This window comes from Chelonia mydas, chromosome 20 (genome assembly GCF_015237465.2).
Source record: "Chelonia mydas isolate rCheMyd1 chromosome 20, rCheMyd1.pri.v2, whole genome shotgun sequence".
Classification (NCBI taxonomy): Eukaryota; Metazoa; Chordata; order Testudines; family Cheloniidae; genus Chelonia; species Chelonia mydas.
The window spans coordinates 14,225,710-14,249,692 of NC_051260.2; the positions used below are offsets into that span (position 1 = coordinate 14,225,710).

General features: G+C 54.2%; 1 protein-coding gene across 15 annotated transcripts in view; it reads right to left on the bottom strand.

Annotated features, from left to right (window-relative positions):
- Positions 1-19,245, bottom strand: part of LOC102941444 (adhesion G protein-coupled receptor E1) — a 40,510-nt gene extending 21,265 nt beyond the window's left edge. For 7 of the 15 annotated variants that reach the window (XR_005223646.2, XM_037887888.2, XM_037887884.2 and 4 more), the window contains exons 1-18: positions 19,042-19,245; positions 12,835-12,885; positions 12,423-12,566; positions 10,136-10,279; positions 9,057-9,194; positions 7,949-8,095; positions 7,639-7,776; positions 7,085-7,231; positions 5,994-6,140; positions 5,684-5,821; positions 5,131-5,277; positions 4,039-4,185; positions 3,729-3,866; positions 3,175-3,321; positions 2,081-2,227; positions 1,771-1,908; positions 1,218-1,364; positions 132-278 (exon numbers count right to left, since the gene is read on the bottom strand). Coding sequence is in view for 14 of the 15 variants with exons in the window: in XM_037887888.2 (XP_037743816.1) it covers positions 132-278; positions 1,218-1,364; positions 1,771-1,908; positions 2,081-2,227; positions 3,175-3,321; positions 3,729-3,866; positions 4,039-4,185; positions 5,131-5,277; positions 5,684-5,821; positions 5,994-6,140; positions 7,085-7,231; positions 7,639-7,776; positions 7,949-8,095; positions 9,057-9,194; positions 10,136-10,279; positions 12,423-12,566; positions 12,835-12,885; positions 19,042-19,072 (2,383 nt within the window). In the remaining variant the exon portion in view is untranslated. Of the gene's footprint in view, positions 1-131; positions 279-1,217; positions 1,365-1,770; positions 1,909-2,080; positions 2,228-3,174; positions 3,322-3,728; positions 3,867-4,038; positions 4,186-5,130; positions 5,278-5,683; positions 5,822-5,993; positions 6,141-7,084; positions 7,232-7,638; positions 7,777-7,948; positions 8,096-9,056; positions 9,195-10,135; positions 10,280-10,602; positions 10,733-12,422; positions 12,567-12,834; positions 12,886-19,041 lie in introns of those variants that run through there. The other 8 variants (XM_037887883.2, XM_037887886.2, XM_037887887.2 and 5 more) reach the window with 8 other exon arrangements.
- Positions 19,246-23,983: the final 4,738 nt, after the last annotated feature.

Below are 23,983 nucleotides of genomic sequence, written 5' to 3' on the forward strand. Positions count from 1 at the left end.
CACCAGGGATTTATTGCCACAGGCCACCCACACCCTGATCCAAAGCCCACTGGAGTCAGTGAGAAACTTTCCACCAGCCTCAGTGGCCTCTTGGATCGATCGCTCTGCTCTGTGCCAGAACCAGCACTCACCGTTGCACTGCGCTGCTGGCTCGGTGAAGCGCTGCTCCCCAGAACTGGATGCAAACCCGGTATTGCAGGTGCAGAAGTGGCTTCCTGGGGTGTTGGTGCAGGTGGCGGAAGCAGGGCACGACGCCAGATCCAGACACTCGTCGATATCTGGGACAGGGGAAGGAGCAATGGGTCCCGCTCTGCACAACGGAGCCTTCCCTTGATGGTGGGGGGCAGGGGGAAAGAAGGCAGGTCCCAGCAGCTGGCATCGGAGGGGGCACCGTGCCAGGAATATGGTTCCCAACAGGTTTGCAAAATGCTGCCCATTCCCAAGGGTGCTAGTGGCCTGAGAAGCGGGAGCCAGGATACCTGGGTTCTCTCCTCAGCTTTGGGAGGAAAGTCAGGTGGGGTAGCTGGAGCAAGGAGAGGCGGAGGGACGGAGAGTCAGGATTCACATGCAGGAGTCTGGTCACCCTTTTTCAAGGAGAAGTGGAGGGGGGGTGATACCGCCTCCCCCACAATCCTTTGGAACCGATAGCCCAGTGAGTACCGCGTGCACCTGAGATACGGGACACGAAGGGTCAATTTCCCCCTCTCTGCCTCTTCTACAACCCTTGGTCTCCCAATCTCCCCGGAGAGAGCCCTAACCACTAGGCTACACGGCTGGTATCTCTCAAGCTCTCCGCTTGGGGAACACAGTCATTGCAGCCAGGGGCCTGGAACCTGGCTCTCCCCCTTCAGTATCTGGTCACAGCAGGTTGCTGGACTGAGGCACCCGGGTCAGGTTCCTGTACCCACCGTGGACTGGCTCCATCCCAGAGATAGATCAGAGACTGTTCCCCTTGGTGCTTTTACACACAGCCAGCGACAGCTGGTCCAGGCTCCGGCCAAGTACGTTATGCAGGGGGCCACCCGGTGCTGAACATGATAATACACTTTAGCCGTCACCTGTGAACTGGACAGACACTCTCTGGACCCAGAACTATCTATGTCCCCCTAGAGAAGCCCACCCTGACTGGGCAGAGAAGCTGTTTCAAAACAGGGTGGGGGCTCAGATTTTGTCCTTCTCGGGGGGGAGAGGCTGGGGAAGGTTGCTTGGATGGTCACCTGTGCAGAGGGTTGTTCCGGGCACCCACGGCCCTGGCGTAGAGGGAAGGTGCCCTGGTGAGCACTGGCAGGTGTAGCTCCCAGGTGTGTTGAGGCAGGAGGCATTGGGCCCGCAGATTGCAGGCTTTCGGGCACATTCATCCACATCTGCCAGGAGATGACTTGGAATTAGTCTGTGTGTTTATTACATGCATTACGGTAGCACCTACAGGCCCCACTGCGCTAGGCGCTGCACAGTCCAACAAGACAAAGTGCGGGAGGGGGAGAGATGCCAGGAGAGGGGCAGAGACTCCGTAGGTCAGGGCAGCGCCGGGACTGGAACTCCCGTCTCCTCATTCCCGGGCAGCCGCCCCACCCACTGAGCAACCCTGTTGAGCCAGCCGTGAAGACACAGCCAGCTTGCCCCAGCTCCCAGGGATCTGGAGACAGTCGCACACCAGGGTGGGCAGCTGGAGCCACTCAGACCCTCGCTCTCGTCTGCGGGACGACCGGACAGCCGGCCTCAGCCTCCCACCCTCAGAGATCCACCCACAGCCCCCCACGGGACGCTTACCTGTGCAGCTGAATGGGATGCCAGGCTGGCTGGGGGGGAGGTAGCCTGGGGGACACGTGCAAGCGTAACTGCCCACGGTGTTGGTGCACACGGAGCTGGGGCCGCAGGGCGATGGGTCCCGGGAACATTCGTCAATATCTAGGGGAGGGAATCCACGTTGGACCTGAGCGATGCTCGAACACCAGGGATTTATTGCCACAGGCCACCCACACCCTGATCCAAAGCCCACTGGAGTCAGTGAGAAACTTTCCACCAGCCTCAGTGGCCTCTTGGATCGATCGCTCTGCTCTGTGCCAGAACCAGCACTCACCGTTGCACTGCGCTCCTGGCTCGGTGAAGCGCTGCTCCCCAGAACTGGATGCAAACCCGGTATTGCAGGTGCAGAAGTGGCTTCCTGGGGTGTTGGTGCAGGTGGCGGACGCAGGGCACGACGCCAGATCCAGACACTCGTCGATATCTGGGACAGGGGAAGGAGCAATGGGTCCAGCTCTGCACAACGGAGCCTTCCCTTGATGGTGGGGGGCAGGGGGAAAGAAGGCAGGTCCCAGCAGCTGGCATCGGAGGGGGCACCGTGCCAGGAATATGGTTCCCACCAGGTGTGCAAAATGCTGCCCATTCCCAAGGGGCAGCGGATGCTAGTGGCCTGAGAAACGGGAGCCAGGATGCCTGGGTTCTCTCCTCAGCTTTGGGAGGAAAGTCAGGTGGGGTAGCTGGAGCAAGGAGGGGCGGAGGGACGGAGAGTCAGGATTCACATGCAGGAGTCTGGTCACCCTTTTTCAAGGAGAAGTGGAGGGGGGGTGATACCGCCTCCCCCACAATCCTTTGGAACCGATAGCCCAGTGGGTAGCGCGTGCACCTGAGATAGGGGACACGAAAGGTCAATTTCCCCCTCTCTGCCTCATCTACAACCCTCGGTCTCCCAATCTCCCCGGAGAGAGCCCTAACCACTAGGCTACACGGCTGGTATCTCTCAAGCTCTCCGCTTGGGGAACACAGTCATTGCAGCCAGGGGCCTGGAACCTGGCTCTCCCCCTTCAGTATCTGGTCACAGCAGGTTGCTGGGCTGAGGCACCCGGGTCAGGTTCCTGTACCCACCGTGGACTGGCTCCATCCCAGAGATAGACCAGAGACTGTTCCCCTTGGTGCTTTTACACACAGCCAGCGACAGCTGGTCCAGGCTCCGGCCAAGTACGGTATGCAGGGGGCCACCCGGTGCTGAACATGATAATACACTTTAGCCGTCACCTGTGAACTGGACAGACACTCTCTGGACCCAGGACTATCTATGTCCCCCTAGAGAAGTCCACCCTGACTGGGCAGAGAAGCTGTTTCAAAACAGGGTGGGGGCTCAGATTTTGTCCTTCTTGGGGGCGAGAGGCCGGGGAAGGTTGCTTGGATGCTCACCTGTGCAGAGGGTTGTTCCGGGTACCCACGGCCCTGGCGTAGAGGGAAGGTGCCCTGGTGAGCACTGGCAGGTGTAGCTCCCAGGTGTGTTGAGGCAGGAGGCATTGGGCCTGCAGATTGCAGGCTTTCGGGCACATTCATCCACATCTGCCAGGAGATGACTTGGAATTAGTCTGTGTGTTTATTACATGCATTACGGTAGCACCTACAGGCCCCACTGCGCTAGGCGCTGCACAGTCCAACAAGACAAAGTGCGGGAGGGGGAGAGAGGCCAGGAGAGGGGCAGAGACTCCGTAAGTCAGGGCAGCGCCGGGACTGGAACTCCCGTCTCCTCATTCCCGGGCAGCCGCCCGACCCATTGAGCAACCCTGTTGAGCCAGCCGTGAAGACACAGCCAGCTTGCCCCAGCTCCCAGGGCTCTGGAGACAGTCGCACTCCAGGGTGGGCAGCTGGAGCCGCTCGGACTCTCGCTCTCATCTGCGGGACGACCGGAGAGCCGGCCTCAGCCTCCCACCCCCAGAGATCCACCCACAGCCCCCCCACGGGACGCTTACCTGTGCAGCTGAACGGGATGCCAGGCTGGCTGGGGGGGAGGTAGCCTGGGGGACACGTGCAAGCGTAACTGCCCACGGTGTTGGTGCACATGGAGCTGGGGCCGCAGGGCGATGGGTCCCAGGAACATTCGTCAATATCTAGGGGAGGGAATCCACGTTGGACCTGAGCGATGCTCGAACACCAGGGATTTATTGCCACAGGCCACCCACACCCTGATCCAAAGCCCACTGGAGTCAGTGAGAAACTTTCCACCAGCCTCAGTGGCCTCTTGGATCGATCGCTCTGCTCTGTGCCAGAACCAGCACTCACCATTGCACTGCGCTGCTGGCTCGGTGAAGCGCTGCTCCCCAGAACTGGATGCAAACCCGGTATTGCAGGTGCAGAAGTGGCTTCCTGGGGTGTTGGTGCAGGTGGCGGACGCAGGGCACGACGCCAGATCCAGACACTCGTCGATATCTGGGACAGGGGAAGGAGCAATGGGTCCCGCTCTGCACAACGGAGCCTTCCCTTGATGGTGGGGGGCGGAGGGGACAAGGCAGATCCCAGCAGCTGGCATCGGAGGGGGCACCGTGCCAGGAATATGGTTCCCAACAGGTTTGCAAAATGCTGCCCATTCCCAAGAGGCAGCGGGTGCTAGTGGCCTGAGAAGCGGGAGCCAGGGTTCCTGGGTTCTCTCCTCGGCTTTGGGAGGAGAGTCAGGTGGGGTGGCTGGAGCAAAGAGGGGCGGAGGGAGGGGGAGTTGGGATTCACATCCAGGAGTCTGGTCACCCTTTTTCAAGGAGAAGTGGAGGGGGAGTTTACCGCCTCCCACAAAATCCTTTGGAACCGATAGCCCAGTGGGTAGTGCGTGCACCTGAGATACGGGACACGAAGGGTCAATTTCTCCCTCTCTGCCTGATCTACAACCCTCGGTCTCCCAATCTCCCCGGAGAGAGCCCTAACCACTAGGCTACACGGCTGGTATCTCTCAAGCTCTCCGCTTGGGGAACACAGTCATTGCAGCCAGGGGCCTGGAACCTGGCTCTCCCCCTTCAGTATCTGGTCACAGCAGGTTGCTGGGCTGAGGCACCCGGGTCCGGTTCCTGTACCCACCGTGGACTGGCTCCATCCCAGAGAGAAACCAGAGACTGTTCCCCTTGGTGCTTTTACACACAGCCAGCGACAGTTGGTCCAGGCTCCGGCCAAGTACGTTATGCAGGGGGCCACCCGGAGCTCAACATGATAATACACTTTAGCCATCACCTGTGAACTGGACAGACACTCTCTGGCCCCAGGAATATCTATGTCCCCTTAGAGAAGCCCACCCTGACTGGGCAGAGAAGCTGTTTCAAAACAGGGTGGGGGCTCAGATTTTGTCCTTCTCGGGGGGGAGAGGCTGGGGAAGGTGGCTTGGATGCTCACCTGTGCAGAGGGTTGTTCCGGGCACCCACGGCCCTGGCGTAGAGGGAAGGTGCCCTGGTGAGCACTGGCAGGTGTAGCTCCCAGGTGTGTTGAGGCAGGAGGCATTGGGCCCGCAGATTGCAGGCTTTCGGGCACATTCATCCACATCTGCCAGGAGATGACTTGGAATTAGTCTGTGTGTTTATTACATGCATTACGGTAGCACCTACAGGCCCCACTGCGCTAGGCGCTGCACAGTCCAACAAGACAAAGTGCGGGAGGGGGACAGAGGCCAGGAGAGGGGCAGAGACTCCGTAGGTCAGGGCAGCGCCGGGACTGGATCTCCCGTCTCCTCATTCCCGGGCAGCCACCCCACCCACTGAGCAACCCTGTTGAGCCAGCCGTGAAGACACAGCCAGCTTGCCCCAGCTCCCAGGGCTCTGGAGACAGTCGCACTCCAGGGTGGGCAGCTGGAGCCGCTCAGACCCTCGCTCTCATCTGCGGGACGACCGGACAGCCGGCCTCAGCCTCCCACCCCCCGACCTCCACCCACAGCCCCCTACGGGACGCTTACCTGTGCAGCTGAATGGGATGCCAGGCTGGCTGGGGGGGAGGTAGCCTGGGGAACACGTGCAGGTGTAACTGCCCAGGGTGTTGGTGCACATGGAGCTGGGGCCGCAGGGCGATGGGTCCCAGGAACATTCGTCAATATCTAGGGGAGGGAATCCACGTTGGACCTGAGCGATGCTCGAACACCAGGGATTTATTGCCACAGGCCACCCATACCCTGGTCCAAAGCCCATTGGAGTCAGTGAGAATCTTTCCACCAGCCTCAGTGGCCTCTTGGATCGATCGCTCTGATTTGTGCCAGAACCAGCACTCACCGTTGCACTGCGCTGCTGGCTCGGTGAAGCGCTGCTCCCCAGAACTGGATGCAAACCCGGTATTGCAGGTGCAGAAGTGGTTTCCTGGGGTGTTGGTGCAGGTGGCGGACGCAGGGCACGACGCCAGATCCAGACACTCGTCGATATCTGGGACAGGGGAAGGAGCAATGGGTCCAGCTCTGCACAACGGAGCCTTCCCTTGATGGTGGGGGGCAGGGGACAAGGCAGATCCCAGCAGCTGGCACCAGAGGGGGCACCGTGCCAGGAATATGGTTCCCAACAGGTTTGCAAAATGCTGCCCATTCCCAAGAGGCAGCGAGTGCTAGTGGCCTGAGAAGCGGGAGCCAGGATGCCTGGGTTCTCTCCTCAGCTTTGGGAGGAGAGTCAGGTTGGGTAGCTGGAGCAAGGAGGGGCGGAGGGAGGGGGAGTCAGGATTCACATGCAGGAGTCTGGTCACCCTTTTTCAAGGAGAAGTGGAGGGGGGGTGATACCGCCTCCCACAAAACCCCTTGGCACCGATAGCCCAGTGGCTAGCACGTGCACCTGAGATAGGGGACACAAAGGGTCAATTTCCCCCTCTCTGCCTCATCTACAACCCTCGGTCTCCCAATCTCCCCGGAGAGAGCCCTAACCACTAGGCTACACGGCTGGTATCTCTCAAGCTCTCCGCTTGGGGAACACAGTCATTGCAGCCAGGGGCCTGGAACCTGGCTCTCCCCCTTGAGTATCTGGTCACAGCAGGTTGCTGGGCTGAGGCACCCAGGTCAGGTTCCTGTACCCGCCGTGGACTGGCTCCATCCCAGAGAGAGACCAGAGACTGTTCCCCTTGGTGCTTTTACACACAGCCAGCGACAGCTGGTCCAGGCTCCGGCCAAGTACGGTATGCAGGGGGCCACCCGGTGCTGAACATGATAATACACTTTAGCCGTCACCTGTGAACTGGACAGACACTCTCTGGACCCAGGACTATCTATGTCCCCCTAGAGAAGCCCACCCTGACTGGGCAGAGAAGCTGTTTCAAACCAGGGTGGGGGCTCAGATTTTGTCCTTCTCGGAGGCGAGAGGCTGGGGAAGGTTGCTTGGATGGTCACCTGTGCAGAGGGTTGTTCCGGGTACCCACGGCCCTGGCGTAGAGGGAAGGTGCCCTGGTGAGCACTGGCAGGTGTAGCTCCCAGGTGTGTTGAGGCAGGAGGCATTGGGCCCGCAGATTGCAGGGTTTTGGGCACATTCATCCACATCTGCCAGGAGATGACTTAGAATTAGTCTGTGTGTTTATTACATGCATTACGGTAGCACTTACAGGCCCCACTGCGCTAGGCGCTGCACAATCCAACAAGACAAAATGCAGGAGGGGGACAGAGGCCAGGAGAGGGGCAGAGGCTCCGTAAGTCAGGGCAGCGCCGGGACTGGAACTCCCGTCTCCTCATTCCCGGGCAGTCGCCCCACCCACTGAGCAACCCTGTTGAGCCAGCCGTGAAGACACAGCCAGCTTGCCCCAGCTCCCAGGGCTCTGGAGACAATCGCACACCAGGGTGGGCAGCTGGAGCCGCTCAGACCCTCGCTCTCGTCTGCGGGACGACCGGAGAGCCGGCCTCAGCCTCCCACCCCCAGAGATCCACCCACAGCCCCCCCACGGGACGCTTACCTGTGCAGCTGAATGGGATGCCAGGCTGGCTGGGGGGGAGGTAGCCTGGGGGACACGTGCAAGCGTAACTGCCCACGGTGTTGGTGCACACGGAGCTGGGGCCGCAGGGCGATGGGTCCCGGGAACATTCGTCAATATCTAGGGGAGGGAATCCACGTTGGACCTGAGCGATGCTAGAACACCAGGGATTTATTGCCACAGGCCACCCACACCCTGGTCCAAAGCCCACTGGAGTCAGTGAGAAACTTTCCACCAGCCTCAGTGGCCTCTTGGATCGATCGCTCTGCTCTGTGCCAGAACCAGCACTCACCATTGCACTGCGCTGCTGGCTCGGTGAAGCGCTGCTCCCCAGAACTGGATGCAAACCCGGTATTGCAGGTGCAGAAGTGGCTTCCTGGGGTGTTGGTGCAGGTGGCGGACGCAGGGCACGACGCCAGATCCAGACACTCGTCGATATCTGGGACAGGGGAAGGAGCAATGGGTCCAGCTCTGCACAACGGAGCCTTCCCTTGATTGGAGTTGTGGGGCAAGAAGGCAGGTCCCAGCAGCTGGCATCGGAGGGGGCACCATGCCAGGAATATGGTTCCCAACAGGTTTGCAAAATGCTTCCCATTCCCAAGAGGCAGCGGGTGCTAGTGGCCTGAGAAGCGGGAGCCAGGATGTCTGGGTTCTCTCCTCAGCTTTGGGAGGAGAGTCAGGTGGGGTAGCTGGAGCAAGGAGGGGCGGAGGGATGGGGAGTCAGGATTCACATGCAGGAGTCTGGTCACCCTTTTTCAAGGAGAAGTGGAGGGGAGGTGATACCGCCTCCCCCACAATCCTTTGGAACCGATAGCCCAGTGAGTAGCGCGTGCACCTGAGATACGGGACACGAAGGGTCAATTTCCCCCTCTCTGCCTCATCTACAACCCTGGTCTCCCAATCTCCCCGGAGAGAGCCCTAACCACTAGGCTACACGGCTGGTATCTCTCAAGCTCTCCGCTTGGGGAACACAGTCATTGCAGCCAGGGGCCTGGAACCTGGCTCTCCCCCTTGAGTATCTGGTCACAGCATGTTGCCGGGCTGAGGCACCCGGGTCCGGTTCCTGTACCCACCATGGACTGGCTCCATCCCAGAGAGAGACCAGAGACTGTTCCCCTTGGTGCTTTTACACACAGCCAGCGACAGCTGGTCCCGGCTCTGGCCAAGTACGGTATGCAGGGGGCCACCCGGTGCTGAACATGATAATACACTTTAGCCGTCACCTGTGAACTGGACAGACACTCTGTGGCCCCAGGACTATCTATGTCCCCCTAGAGAAGGCCACCCTGACTGGGCAGAGAAGCTGTTTCAAACCAGGGTGGGGGCTCAGATTTTGTCCTTCTCATGGGCAAGGGCTAGGTTGCTTGGAAGGTTGCGGGGAAGGTTGCTTGGACGCTTACCTGTGCAGCTGAACGGGATGCCAGGCTGGCTGGGGGGGAGGTAGCCTGGGGGACACGTGCAGGTGTAACTGCCCCGTTTGTTGGTGCACACGGAGTTGGGGCCGCAGGGCGATGGGTCCCGGGAACATTCGTCAATATCTAGGGGAGGGAATCCACGTTGGATCTGAGCGATGCTCGAACACCAGGGATTTACTGCACAGGCCTCCCGCACCCTGATCCAAAGCCCACTGGAGTCAGTGAGAATCTTTCCACCAGCCTCAGTGGCCTCTTGGATCGATCGCTCTGCTCTGTGCCAGAACTGGCTCAGACTAGGGACCCATCTAGCCTGGAGTCCTGCTTTCAACAGTGGCTGGTACTAGATGCTTTTGACGATCATTTCAGGTGTTCTCATTATTTATGTCACACTCTAATCCTTCTTCAAAACCTGATAAATTTGCAGCCTCCATGGGATACGGTGGCAGGGAGTTTCACAGGTTAATACTGCATCATGTAAAGAGAAAAACAGTTTTCTTTTATCCATTTTAGTGGCTGGATTGTGAGTGGCCCGGATATGGGTGCATAGGAGGAGGGAGCTCATAAGGAACCTCCCCGCGGTCCTCTGCGAGGATCACGCTTTCCTCCATATTCCTCCTGGTGGATCATGGTGTCCCAAAAGTGGGTGGGAAGGAGGTGGGGCCATAATGTGCTCCTCCCCTCCATACAAGGAATAGAATCAGGGCTGGAAGGGACTCTTTCTACACCCTGGGCTGCTCCGGGAGGAATTCAGCCACCCATCCCCATGCCACCCTGCCCTGCTCCAGGGCTGCGTGCAGCCTGCACTACGGCTCTTCCATTTTATTGGCTGTCCCGTGGTTTGGGGAGGGACAGATTGACAGGCGGGGGAAGCCAAGTCACTGAATCTCCTTGGCCACATATATCCCTTCCTTGCTTTCTTAGTCACTGCATCACGCTTTCTAGTTAGCGAAGTACTCAATACCGAACCTTCCCTGCAAGCGGAAGAGCCACTCCCGGTGACACTCGTGCAAGCTACATAACAGTGTCCCCACTGCACGGCTCCCCTTCTCCGAGCTCCCACTCACCTTTGCACTTCACTTTTCGATCAGTGAAGTACTGCTCCCCAGAGCTAGAGGCAAACCCACGTTTGCAGGCGCAGCGGTGGCTCCCAGGGATGTTTTCACAGGTTGCAAAAGCCGGACAGACAGATGAAGCTGCACACGCATCAGCTGGAAAATGACGAAGAAACAATTTAATGAATGAATAAGCCTTTGCACCCTGTGTCTTACATCTTCAGTGTGCTTCATATTCATTCTTTAAGCCGACCGCACATGAGGAAGAGTGGGCCTAGTAGAATAGGTGGGTGGGGAGGTAGGATCAAGGCAGCTGGGCTCGCTTCTGGAAGCATCTGATGAAGAAGCAAGGACAGGCCTCCAGCCCCCTCCCCTGACGCCAGGAAAGGAAAAGCTGGAGGTGGGGAGCGTAGGAACGGAGGCTGCGTGTCGAGGGAGCTGATCCTCTGATATCACTACGAGGGGAGGGGCTATTATACCCATTTTCCAGATGGGGAATTGAGGCCCCGAGAGAGTAAGGTCCAAAGCAGTAATTCGGGGAACCGCATTTGAGGCACACGGGACCTGATGGCTCAGCGCCCGTAGCCTTCGGGAGCCTGTTGCATGTGCAGAGCCCAGATCACCTTGATCTCACGCGCAGCCGTGAGTGCTCAGCCCGTCTGAAGATCAGGCCCCGGGGTCTCAAGTCAACACACAGCTAGTGACTTGCCCAGCACTACACCGGAAGTCTGGGGGCCTGCAGATAACAAATCCCCTCCCTACCCAGCCCTGACTCGCCCCCAGAGCAGATCTAGCCCTGCACTGAATGTGGCCATGTAATGAAAGCCTATGGCATAATGCACACGCACAAGGGGAGAGAGAACACTTGTCTTCTGGCATTTCCTCACTTCTGAGTGATTATCTGGCAACCTTTAGAACAGTGGTCCCCACACTGTGGGGTGCACCCCCTAGGAGGGCACAGGGGAAGGTTTGGGGGGCATGGCGGGGCCTGGGCCAGCCCCCATGGGGGTGGGGAGGGAGCGCTACCCAGCCCCGCTGTGCCGCCCCGCTCTGCGCTGGCACCACTCCCAGCCTCAGCTGCAGCTCTGCACCCGGCCACAGCGCCAGCCTCAGCCCCCTTACTCCTGTCCGTGTACCCCATCACCCCAGGAGCCGCAGCCTCCCTCCGGCTGCTGGAGGGGAGGAGGGGTGGACAGGGGTGAGAGAGGGACATGACCCTGAAAAGTTTGGGGACCACTGCTTGAGAATGGTCTTTTAACAAAGGCATTTTTGGTGCATGTATTTTCCTAGGTTTTTTCCAAAAGCAAACTGAAAAAACTCATCATGTGGCATCGTACGAAGAGCCACATGGGTCAGCAGCCGAGCTGGACCCTTAACATCCATTGCACAGGCCTCAGCCACTTGAGCTGAGGGAGAAACCAAGAGCCGCAGCAGCTTGTCAGTATCTATGCGAGGGAGGGGGCACTTTGCCGGGGAGTTCCCCAGATCCCTGCTGACAGCAGAGGAATGGTGAGACTCTGGAATCTTGGCCTCCATTCCAGGCTCTGGAGGGAGCATGGTTTAGTGGGTGCAGACCCATCCGCCCATTCCCCCAAGCTCGGCTCCTTCCACCCCATCCCCTCCAATCCGTCCTTGTCGCAGTTCTGTCTTTTCCCCAGTTCTGGCTCCTTGGCCCCATCCCATTCTGCACTCCTCAGGTTTCTCATCCCAGTCCCCGTCTCCTTGCCCAGCCTGTCCCTGTCTCCTCCCCATGCCTGAGCCCCCCTCCAGGGTGGATTTGATTTAAATCAGGGTGAGGGTGGGGAGAACTCCTCCTACACCTTGGATTAAGACGACAAGAACAGCCAGACTGGGTCAGACCAAAGGTCCATCTAGCCCAGTACCCTGTCTTCCAACAGTGGCCGGTGCCAGGTGCTTCAGAGGGAATGACGAGAACAGGGCAGTGACCGAGTGATCCATCCGTAGTCCAGTCACAGTTGGCCGCAGTCTGGGTTGCTCAGCTTCCCCACCCACGGCTGTGTGCAGTTTCCACTGTCTAATTTCCATTGCTCTTTTCCACTGTGACTGGCCGTTCCTGGGGTTGCTGATGGCCAGATTGCGGGAAGCCAAGTCATTAAATCTCCTTTGCTACGTATTGGCCTGGCCTGGCTCTCTTAGTCACTGCATCGTGCTTTCCAGTCCCCGATACTCTTTTCTCTAGTACCTGATGTATTATCTTCATCACACGCTCCAGAGCTACGCCATGGCAGTCTCCCCAGTACAGAGCTCCCCGTCCCTTAGCTCTAGGGTTCACACTCACCATTGCAGCGGACGGCTGGATCGGTGAACTCCGTGGCCCCCGAAGTGGATACAAACCCACGTTGGCAGGTGCAGTAGTAGCCCTGGCGAGCATTGGTGCACGTTGCATAATCAGGGCACAGCATTGGATCGTCGCACCTGTTCACTGGGAAATGAAGAAGGAACCAGGGCTGAGCACTGAATTAAAGCGCAGCCCTGTTTAGCTGCCAGCGGAGAAGGTGGCTTTGTGGCAAGCGGGGACACAGCGCAAGAGAGCAGAAGGGAATGAAAAAGAAAATACACAGAAAGGTGGGGAAAGGGGAGGAGGAAATGGGATGGAAAGTTCTTTGCCCGTTCAAAGCCCCCCTCCAGCTGCAGGACACTCCGGGGTTCAGATCTGGAGATTTTGTGCAGGTTTCTAGGCATTAACTTACCAGCGCTGGAGAAATGCTGAGTCCCCTTGAAGCAGATGAGCCAGCAAAAGCCTGAAAGAGGAGAAACAACCAAGGAGGCTCTAAATTTCACTGGATTTTAGTGCTCTTACCCAGTAGGAGGCTGGGTGGCCTAGTGGGTAGAGCAGTGGGTCTCAGGGGAGGGTGGTTGGTTGATTCTCTTCCTGGCTTTGCTAGTTGACCTCAGCCAAGTTGCTCGTCCTCTCTGTTTCCCCTGGGTCTGGCTTTTCCATTTTGATTATAAACTCTTCAGAGCAGCCTCTGTCTTCACACCGCTGATCATAGCTGAGACCCCTAAGCACGACTGGAACGTAACCTATCAGAGTAACAGGTTTTCAATGGGCCAGATCCCAAGGTTTTCAACTCAGGAACCAATCCCGGGGCGGTGTAAATCAGCGTGGCACTCTTGACTGCCGTGAGCAGCTGAGGATCTGGCCCTCAGACCCAGCAGGAGTTTAGCCTGAGTAAGCACCCGAAAGGATACACGAGTTCAGCTCATTCTGTGGGCCCCTTCACGAGAGAGACGTTCGCAGGCACTCGCTCCTCCCACTGCTCCAGTGTCCCCGCTGCTTGGTGATGTAACCTCGAAAGCAGTGCTGGCTACCCAACTCCAGGGACAGCTGAGCCCCCAGAGGTTCAGAAACGCCCCTTGCCTGGGACAACCAGAAGCCCGGCGGCTCGTCTAAACCCCTCTGGAGCTGGGAAGGCAGGTGGAAACCTCAGACGATTCCTGCTGTCACTTGCACTGGAGCCAGCCCCCGCACAGAGGGATTATTTTGACGCTTTCTCCTCTGACCGGGAACTCAGAGAGGCCGAGGCATGTGGGGCCGTTTGATTTAAAAAAGAAAAGGGACCAAACTTTCAAAAAAACCCATTGGCCTGATCCTCATTTCCCCCACAAAGGGCCGTGCCGGGCACCATACGAGCAGAGGAACTTGGCATTTGCAGCCCAGCGCACTGCGGCCGGTTACACGAGGCAGCTTCCATTTTGGATCCAAGCGTGGGCACCAGGTTTGTATAATTTTTGGTGGTGCCCAGAACGTCCATTGGACAGACGACTAGTCCCATTGGGAGGCTGATCCAGAACCTCCCTCCTCTGCCAGTTAAAAACCTTCTTGTATTTTCTAGCCTGAACCTTCCCAGCCCCCTTGGAATGGGGGTGGGGCAGGGCGGGGCAGGCTGGGGCTGGGTCACTCGCTGCTGCCCGCGCCGGGCTCCCTGCTAACCCCCCAGGCCGCCCTGGACCCCGGATCCCCTTGATGCACGGGACCCCCCAAAGCGCGGTAAGCCCAAACATTGGTGGAGCAGGCCCACGTTCCTAAATATTGATGGAGCGCGGGCACCATGGGCCCATATAACTCGCCGCCTATGGATCCAAGGGGGCTGGGAAGTTGCAGGCTAGAAAATACAAGAAGGTTTTTAGCTGGCAGAGGAGGGAGGTTCTGGATCAGCCTCCCAATGGCTCTAGTGCGGGGCTGGATACATTTATACACAGGGTGATATGGCAGGATTGTGTGTGATCGCGGGGGACTGGACCACTGCAAACCATCCCTTCCCCTGACCCAAGGGGTTCCCTTGACTTCCCCTCACTTCCCCCAGACCTCCTGCTCCCTGCAGTTCTCCAGCCAACCCCAGCTGAGCCACTCGCTGGGTTTTATAGCCACCTGATCCCCAGCTGCTCAGCCTCAGGTGAGGCTGGGCCCTGCAGCCCCCGGATTCTCCCCTCTCCCACCTTTATCTTCCACGAACAGTTTGAATCTCGGCCGGCTTGCTTGGAAAGCTCTTACCTCTCTCACCCCTGGGTGCCAGGCACCCCCTTGCTTCCCCCACCCTCAGCTTTGCGGAGAGAATCTTGGCCGCTCGGAGAGAAAACGCAGGGCGGAAATTGGGGGGGCCTCCGTTCATGGGGGCTGGGCAACGACCAAAGATCTGACGTCACAGCAAATCCTACATGCAGCATGTTATGATGTTACTGCGTGTTATGTTTGATTGCTGGGGGCAGGATTGGAAGGGGGCTGGGGGCAGGGCAAGGATTTGAGTGCAGGGAGCCGGGGGGCTGGGCTGGCCAGTGGAGAGGGTCGATTCCCACAACCCCACAGACAGGCACGGGCTAACCCAGGGGGCCAATTGGCACCTGTGTGGGGGCAGCGGCTGGCCCGCCTGCACCGCTCCCTGCTGGCTGTGTTGCTCCTCAGACAGGCCAAGAGCCTTCAGCCAGGAGCTCCTGATCCACACCCATGCCGCTCTCAGCTTCTGCATTCACAGGCTCGGATCTGGGTGGGCCGAGGTGCTAACTGGGTGTGGCGGGGTCCACCTCTGGCTATGCCCCAGGCTGGACTGGGTGACCTGGGAGGTCCCTTCCAGACCTGTGCCCTGAAGCAGCCTCACTGACTCGACCCTCCATTCTTTAACTGGGTGCTTCAAGTAGCATCGTAAGTCACCACCAGGCTCTGTGGGCGGGTCTGCTCTCGGGTACACCCGTCTACAGTCCTGGCACTGAGACGAACGGGGGTCTTACAGTTAAGGCCCAGGGACCCAGCTCATCAAAAGCACTTAGGCAGTACTGTGATCCACAGACGCCTACTTGGCTGCGCTCGGCATACATCCTGGTGACACTCCCAGCGGCCAAGGGCTAAGCTGGTGCTCAGCTGAGACTGGTGATTTGCTTCTCCCCATTAACAAACAAATACCTTATGCCTAGAAAGCCATGAGCACAGCCCCTCACGCTTGTGTCACTCTTATCTGTCCTCCGGCCCCACCCTTCCGCTCAGTTCCCTTTACCCACCTTCTCTTAAGATAAGGCCCTGATCCTCCAATGATCTTCACCCAAGCAGCTCCCCCATGCCTGTTAAAGTCAGGGGGACTCTGCATGGGGCTCCTTGCAGAATCAGGGCTTAAAAAGACCAAGAATTTTAGGGCAGGAAGTGTCTTTTGCTATTTAGCTACACACAGCACCTAGCTATTTAGCTACACACAGGGCCGTGACAATAACCTTAATATATTATTGATTAACAACAGCCACCCAAGACCAATCATTCATAATCAATGTGCAACAATTAATAACAAACCACTAATAATCAAGTCCACACACTGCAAACGCCAACGAATCCTTCATTATTAGCCATTTGTGATTAATAATAAAAACACCCAAGGATACCCAGCGTGGCCAGCCACCGGTGTATTAATAGATCTGGAGGCAACTGTGAACATCTAATCTGACTTCCTGTGTGATACAGGCTACAAAACTTCATAGAATCATAGAATCATAGAATCATAGAATATCAGGGTTGGAAGGGACCCCAGAAGGTCATCTAGTCCAACCCCCTGCTCGAAGCAGGACCAAGTCCCAGTTAAATCATCCCAGCCAGGGCTTTGTCAAGCCTGACCTTAAAAACCTCTAAGGAAGGAGATTCTACCACCTCCCTAGGTAACGCATTCCAGTGTTTCACCACCCTCTTAGTGAAAAAGTTTTTCCTAATATCCAATCTAAACCTCCCCCATTGCAACTTGAGACCATTACTCCTCGTTCTGTCATCTGCTACCACTGAGAACAGTCTAGAGCCATCCTCTTTGGAACCCCCTTTCAGGTAGTTGAAAGCAGCTATCAAATCCCCCCTCATTCTTCTCTTCTGCAGACTAAACAATCCCAGCTCCCTCAGCCTCTCCTCATAAGTCATGTGCTCTAGACCCCTAATCATTTTTGTTGCCCTTCGCTGGACTCTCTCCAATTTATCCACATCCTTCTTGTAGTGTGGGGCCCAAAACTGGACACAGTACTCCAGATGAGGCCTCACCAGTGTCGAATAGAGGGGAACGATCACGTCCCTCGATCTGCTCGCTATGCCCCTACTTATACATCCCAAAATGCCATTGGCCTTCTTGGCAACAAGGGCACACTGCTGACTCATATCCAGCTTCTCGTCCACTGTCACCCCTAGGTCCTTTTCCGCAGAACTGCTGCCTAGCCATTCGGTCCCTAGTCTGTAGCGGTGCATTGGATTCTTCCATCCTAAGTGCAGGACCCTGCACTTATCCTTATTGAACCTCATCAGATTTCTTTTGGCCCAATCCTCCAATTTGTCTAGGTCCTTCTGTATCCTATCCCTCCCCTCCAGCGTATCTACCACTCCTCCCAGTTTAGTATCATCCGCAAATTTGCTGAGAGTGCAATCCACACCATCCTCCAGATCATTTATGAAGATATTGAACAAAACCGGCCCCAGGACCGACCCCTGGGGCACTCCACTTGACACCGGCTGCCAACTAGACATGGAGCCATGTTTTAGTCCACGAAAGCTTATGCCCAAATAACTTCCCTGAATTAATTCTTGTTTGAACAAGAGCAGATCTTTTAGAAAAACATCCAACCTTGATTTAAAGATTTCTAGTGCTGGAGAATCCACCATGACCCTTGGTAGGTTGCTCCGATGGTTAATTGGCCTCACTGTTAAAAATTGTACCTTATTGCCAGGATGAATTTGTCTAGCTTCAACTTCCAGCCATTGGATCTTGTTAGACCTTTGTCCGCTAGACTGAAAAGCCCATGATCAAATATTTATTTCCCATGTCAGTACTTATAGACTGGGATCACGTCACCCTTTAACCTTCTCTTTGTTAAGCTAAATAGATTGAGCTCCTGAGTCTATCACTATAAGGCAAGTTTACCAATCTTTTAATCATGCTCGTGGTTCTTCTCTGAACCCTCTCCAATTTTTTCAACACCCTTCTTGAATTGTGGACCCCAAAACTGGACACAGGATTCCAGCAGGGGTCACACCAGGGCCAAATACAGAGTAAAATAACCTCTCTCTCCAACTGGAGATTCCCCTGTTCATGCATCCCAGTATCACATTAGCCCTTTTAGTCACAGGGTCACACTGAGACCTCATGTTCTGCTGATTATCCACCATGACCCCCAAATCTTTGTTTGAGTCATTGCTTCTCAGGATGGAGCCCCCCATGCTGTAAGTATGGCCGACATTCTTTGTTCATAGATGTGCGTCCATATATTTGATCACACCGAAATACATATTGTTTGATTGCACCCAGCTTACCGAGGGATCCAGATCTTTCTGTATCCATGACCTGTCCTCCTCCTTATTACCACTTCCCCAATCCGCATGCCTTTTGCTGACTTTCTCAGTAACGATTCTACATGTTTCTCCGGGTCATTGATCAAATTAGCATTTATATGAAAAGTCACAGATCTGGGCTGAATGCCCATCACTGAAAGACCCTACGACCCCTCAAAGATCCCAACACAATGACAATTATTGTTGCCCTTTTTCAGCCCGAGCGGCTAGTCGAAGTTCTGGGCCCTGGGCATGTTCCAACTGGGAGTAGAAACTCATGATGGAGTCTGGTATTTCCTTTGTTCCAATCTGGTCTAGTTACAAGTCCTGCTTCTCCAAATGCAGGAGGGACCAAAAACCAGGGATAGCTTCTTTTCCTAAAAAAACCAACAACGAGGAGTCCTTGTGGCATCTTAGAGACTACCAAATGTATTTGGGCATAAGCTTTCGTGGACTAAAACCCACTTCATCAGATGTTTTAGCCCACGAAAGTTTATGCCCAAATAAATGTGTTCGTCTCTAAGGTGCCACAAGGGCTCCTCGTTGTTTTTGCTGATACTGACTAACACGGCTACCACTCTGTAACCTTCTTTTCTTACAGTCCCAAGCCTCTTTAGCCATCACCAAACCCAAAATCTCTCTCTGGTCTTCTCCCAGGGTCATTCAAACCGTGTCTACAAGCTCCTGTTTGGCTTTCTTCCTCTTTCTCTGAGTCTCTCCCAGTTTCTTGTCTGCCACTCCCCCTGCAGCTAGACTAATTCCATGCCTAACATTAACACACACACACACCTGGTCAGAATAATATCCAGATGGCACCCTCTGCCACACAGTGCTAGCTTCTGGGCAGATTCCATCCTGCCTTGTTTTAGACGGGCCCCCCTAAAGGTTCTCTTACAATTACCGTCACACATCAATTTCCATGAGCTTTTAACTCAACCGGTAACAAGGATTGATTGCACTCACGAGCCTCAATCATGGATTGGGCCCCCCGCAGTGCTAGTGCTGTATAAACACAGAACAAAAAAACCTTCCCTGCCCCAAAGAGCTTCAGTTAAGTTTGTTTGTTTTTTGCCAAGCCCCCATTGGAAGAAAATAACACAATTCCTTACAAACTTACCTACAAGGTGGGTGATAAGCTGCTTCTTCATTATGCCACTGCCTTCTCTTACCAGGCAAGAAAGCTGCCCTACTTTATCCTGTTGTGATCTTTCTCAGAGGACGTTTGCTGAATGACACAGATTTTACTGGGGCTTCTTTTCTGGAGGCTTTAGCTCAGCGCTCCTTATCTTGTGACATTTCTTCTTCCTCTGCACAGGGCGGTCTCTGGGCATCTATTACGTGTTTATTAACAGTGTACCCAAATAACACCCCTGCAATGGACAGGAAACAACAGGGGAAGTTGCAATTTTATCTATTCAGGAACTGAAAGTGGGACATGGAGGGTGGGGGGAGCTGGTCTTATCATAGCATCATAGAATATCAGGGTTGGAAGAGACCTCAGGAGGTCATCTAGTCCAAACCCCTGCTCAAAGCAGGACCAACACCAACTAAATCATCCCAGCCAGGGCTTTGTCAAGCCGGGCCTTAAAAATCTCGAAGGATGGAGATTCCATGACCTCCCTAGGTAACCCGTTCCAGTGCTTCACCATCCTCCTAGTGAAATAGTGTTTCCTAGTATCCAGCTTAGACCTCCCCCGCTGCAACTTGAGACCATTGCTTCTTGTTCTGTCATCTGCGACCACTGAGAACAGTCGAGCTCCATCCTCTTTGGAACCCCGCTTCAGGTAGTTGAAGACTGCTATCAAATCCCCCCTCACTCTTCTCTTCTGCAGTCCCCTCTCTGGCATTGCACTCCATAATGTTTTATGGAAATATGCTTATGAGTGTGAATATAATGTAACTGGAATATGCTTCATGCAAAAGGTGTCTTGTAAGGTATCATTACAATGCTTATAATATACTGAGTGTGGTCATCCTATTTGTATGTATTTATCATTCTTGTATCTAAAACTAGAAATATAAAGTATAACTCTGAGGTCCTATTGTAATTATGTGGGCCATTAATGGTGGCTTAGAATCTTGATGGCTCCCATTGACTAGGACAATTGGTTGTAAATGTTTATTTACCTGCATGCCTTCCTGTGTACCTGACATGGGTAATGAAGAATGAGGTCTCACAGGACATGTGACAAGGTCACATGACACTGGAATCTATCTTAAACCTGGTGCTTTTCCATTTAGAAGGAGCGGTGGGGATCCAGGGAGACAAAAGATTCCCGCCTTGTGCTAAAGCTATATAAGGGGGTGGAACAGAACAAAGGGGGTCCCAGTCATGAGAACACCCCTGTTTTCCACCTAAGATGTCTGCTGGAACTAACAAGGGCTGTACCAGGGGAAAGGTTTGGGCCTAGACTAGGAAGGAGTATAGTCTGTGAAAGAAGCTCTCAGGGTTCCCTCCCCACTCTGAACTCTGGGGTACAGATGTGGGGACCCACATGAAAGACCCCTTAAGCTTATTTCTACCAGCTTAGGTTAAAAACTTCCCCAAGGCACAAATCCTTTCCTTGTCCTTGGACAGTATTGCTGCCACCACCAGGTGATTCACACAAAAATTCAGGAAAAGCGTCACTTGGAGTCCCTGTTTCCACAAAATATTCCCCAAGCCCCTTCACCCCGTTTCCTGGGGAGGCTTGAGAATAATATACTAACCAATTGGTTAAAATGTGAGCACAGACCAAACTGCTGGGTTTTTAGGACACTGAAAATCAATCAGGTTCTTAAAAGAAGAATTTTATTTATAAAAAAAAAGAGAATCACACCTGCAAAATCAGGATGGAAGATAAATTTACAGGGTAAATAAAAGATTTAAAACACAGAAGAGTCCCCTCTGACTCTGCTTCCCAGTGACAAAACAGGAATGAAATTACCTCTTAGCATAGGGAAAATTCACAAGCTAAAACAAAATATAATCTAACGCATTTCCTTGCCCTTACTTACAATTTTTGTAATCTTATATGGAGCATTTCAAGTATGTTTTCAGGAGATGTTTTACCTGCCTGGTCTCTCTCTCCATCCAGAGGGGCAACAAACAAAGAGAGCACAAAAAAAACCCTCTCCCCCTCCCGCCCTCAGATTTGAAAGTATCTTCTTTCCTTATTGGTCCTTTTGGTCAGGTGCCACCCAGGTTATCTGAGCTTCTTAACCCCTAACAGGTAAAGTGATTCAGTACATCTGGCCAGGAGGGATTTTATGTTACTGCATACATAAAGGTTGTTAGCCTTCTCTTTATATTTATGACAGAAGCTTATTGGAACATCTGTAAGGGTGAGATTTTACCAGTAATCAGTTTCTTAATGTGTTAGGCTTAGACTTGTGTGTTTTTGCTTTATTTTGCTTGGTGACTTACTTTGTTCTGTCTGTTATTACTTGAAAACACTTAAATCCTACTTTTTATACTTAATGAAATCACTTTTGTTTATTGATAAATCCAGAGTAAGTGATTAATACCTGGGGGAGCAAACAGCTGTTTATATCTCTCTATCAGTGTTATAGAGGGTGGACAATTTATGAGTTTACCCTGTATAAGCTTTATACATAGTAAAATGGATTTATTTGGGGTTTGGATCCCTCTGGGAACTGGGTGTCTGGGTGCTGGAGGCAGGTCCCTGCTAAGCTGTTTTCAGTTAAGTCTGCAGCTTTGGGGCCGTGGACCAGACCCTGGATCTGTGTTGCAGCAGGCTAGTGTGTCTGGCTCAACAAGGCAGGGTTCTGGAGTCCCAAGCTGGCAGGGAAAACGGGCTCAGAGGTAACTTCAGCAGGTCAGGTGACAGTCCCAACGGGGTCTCTGGGACCAAACCCATCACACCCTCAGCCTCTCCTCGTAAGTCATGTACCCCAGCCCCCTGGTCATTTTTGCTGCCCTCCGCTGGACTCTCTCCAATTTGTCCACATCCTTTCTGCAGTGGGGGGCCCAAAACTGGAAGCAATTCTCCAGTTGTGGCCTCACCAGTGCCGAATAGAGGGGAATAAGCACTTCCCTCGATCTGCTGGCAATGCTCCGACTAATGCAGCCCAATATGCTGTTAGCCTTCTTGGCAACAAGGGCACACTGCTGACTCATATCCAGCTTCTTGTCCACTGTAATCCCCAGGTCCTTTTCTGCAGGACTGCTGCTTAGCCAGTCAGTCGCCAGCCTGTACTGGTTCATGGGATTCTTCCGTCCTAAGTGCAGGACTCTGCACTTGTCCTTGTTGAACCTCATCAGATTTCTTTTGGCCCAATCCTCCTTGTACGGGTCTAGAACTCCTGGGTCGCTTCCTAGCTCAAGATCTAATGGGTAGAACAGGAAGCTGGAATTTGGACATCTGGGTTCTCTTCCCAGGGCAGTGTTATCGAGTAGCTAGAGCATGTGAGTAGGAGTCAAGATTCCTGGCAGAGGACGTTCATAATTTCAAACTTTGTTTTCACTGAAACCCGAAACTTTCAAAATTCTCTGTGAAAAAAATTTCAGGGGGGAAAAAATCATTTGGGGGGTCGATCGAAATGTTTCATTTCGACGAAGGTTTTTCATTTCAATTGCTGCTTTGACAATGTTATCTTGCATTACAACACGCACCCACCGTAACACGAAATACAAATTTCAAAAAGTGAAGTCATTTTGAAAAGAAAACGTGAACCGTTTGGCTCTGAAAATGTTAAAAATGAGACATTTTATCCTAAGACAAAATTTCGGTGAATCCAAATGTTTCCATTTTGAGGGAACCATAGTCTCCAATGGAAAAGGGGTCAGTTGAAGTTTTTCCATTCAATTCATCTCTTGGGTTCTATCTTCAGCTCAGAGAGGGAGGCTGGGAGTTAGGACTCCTGGGATCTCTTCCCAGTTCTAGGAGGAGCGTATTACCTAGCGGTGAGAGCACAGGATTGGGAGTCAGGGAAAGAACCCAGAAGTCCTAGCTCTGGGAATATACTCTAGTTATGTGCATGTCTCTTGGGGCGTGTTCCTAACTTTGAGAACACAGTCTAGAGGTCTGAGTACTTGCCTGGGAATCCAGTGGTTTGCTTGCTAGTCCCATCTCAGCCATTGACTTGCTGTGTGACGTGGTCAAGTCACCGCTGCTCCGTGCCTCAGTTTCCCCAGCTGTGAAATGGGGCAATGATACTAAAGAAAAGTGTTTTGATATCTTTGGTTGAAATGCACCAATGTAACTGCCATGTTACTGGGGGTATTTTCTTGCCTGAGTAAAGAGAAGGTTTTTGTGGATGTAGCCAGAGCTAAGAGAAACAGGATAATAATGTATAAGGGAGGGCATACTGCTAAGAGATCCTGGTGCTGTAAAGCTACGTGCTCAGGGGGTGGAATCCTGCCCTGGGAAGGGGAGGCTGAGTGGAATTGTAACCCAGAAGTCTGTGGTCATATTTCATTCAGGATGTTTTTCATCATCGGTGCTTATTTCTGAGGCTGCTTTCTCAACAGCAGAGCCCATAAATCAGTAGACACTGTGCCCAACTGCTTACGACATGGCTAGTCCGGGGGATTTCTCCACACAGTTGACGCCTGAGATGCGAGCTCTCCGTGCCCAGGAGGGCTGGACAGAGTGCTGAGTAGGGAGAGCTCAAGGAAAGCTTTGTGGGGCTGCAAGAAGGCAGGTGACAGGATGATGAGGGCAGTCCCTGGAGACATACATACAGCTAGGTAGATGTCTGTTGCCACTGGCTCAGCCGTCCGGCCTGCAGAGGGGTTCAGATCTGGAAGCCAGGTCGGGCCCTCCATGCTTCCCTGGGGCACACGGTTGTCCCAGTTTTCCTCTGCTGTTCTGCTGGGAGCTCTGAGATTCACAGGAACATGGAGGGAGGAACCAATTCTGAGACCGCCCCGTCTGCAAAGCCAGGAGGGGACTGGGATGCCGTCACTGCTGGAGTAACAAGCTGAGCCATGCCCGGGTGACTGGGGAAACTGACCAACCCCAGGGCGTTTCGCTTGGGAAAAGTGCTGAGTCAGTCAGGGGCAGAGCGTTTCCTCAGAGACGCTCTCAGAGAAGGGGAATAGAAAGGCACATGTG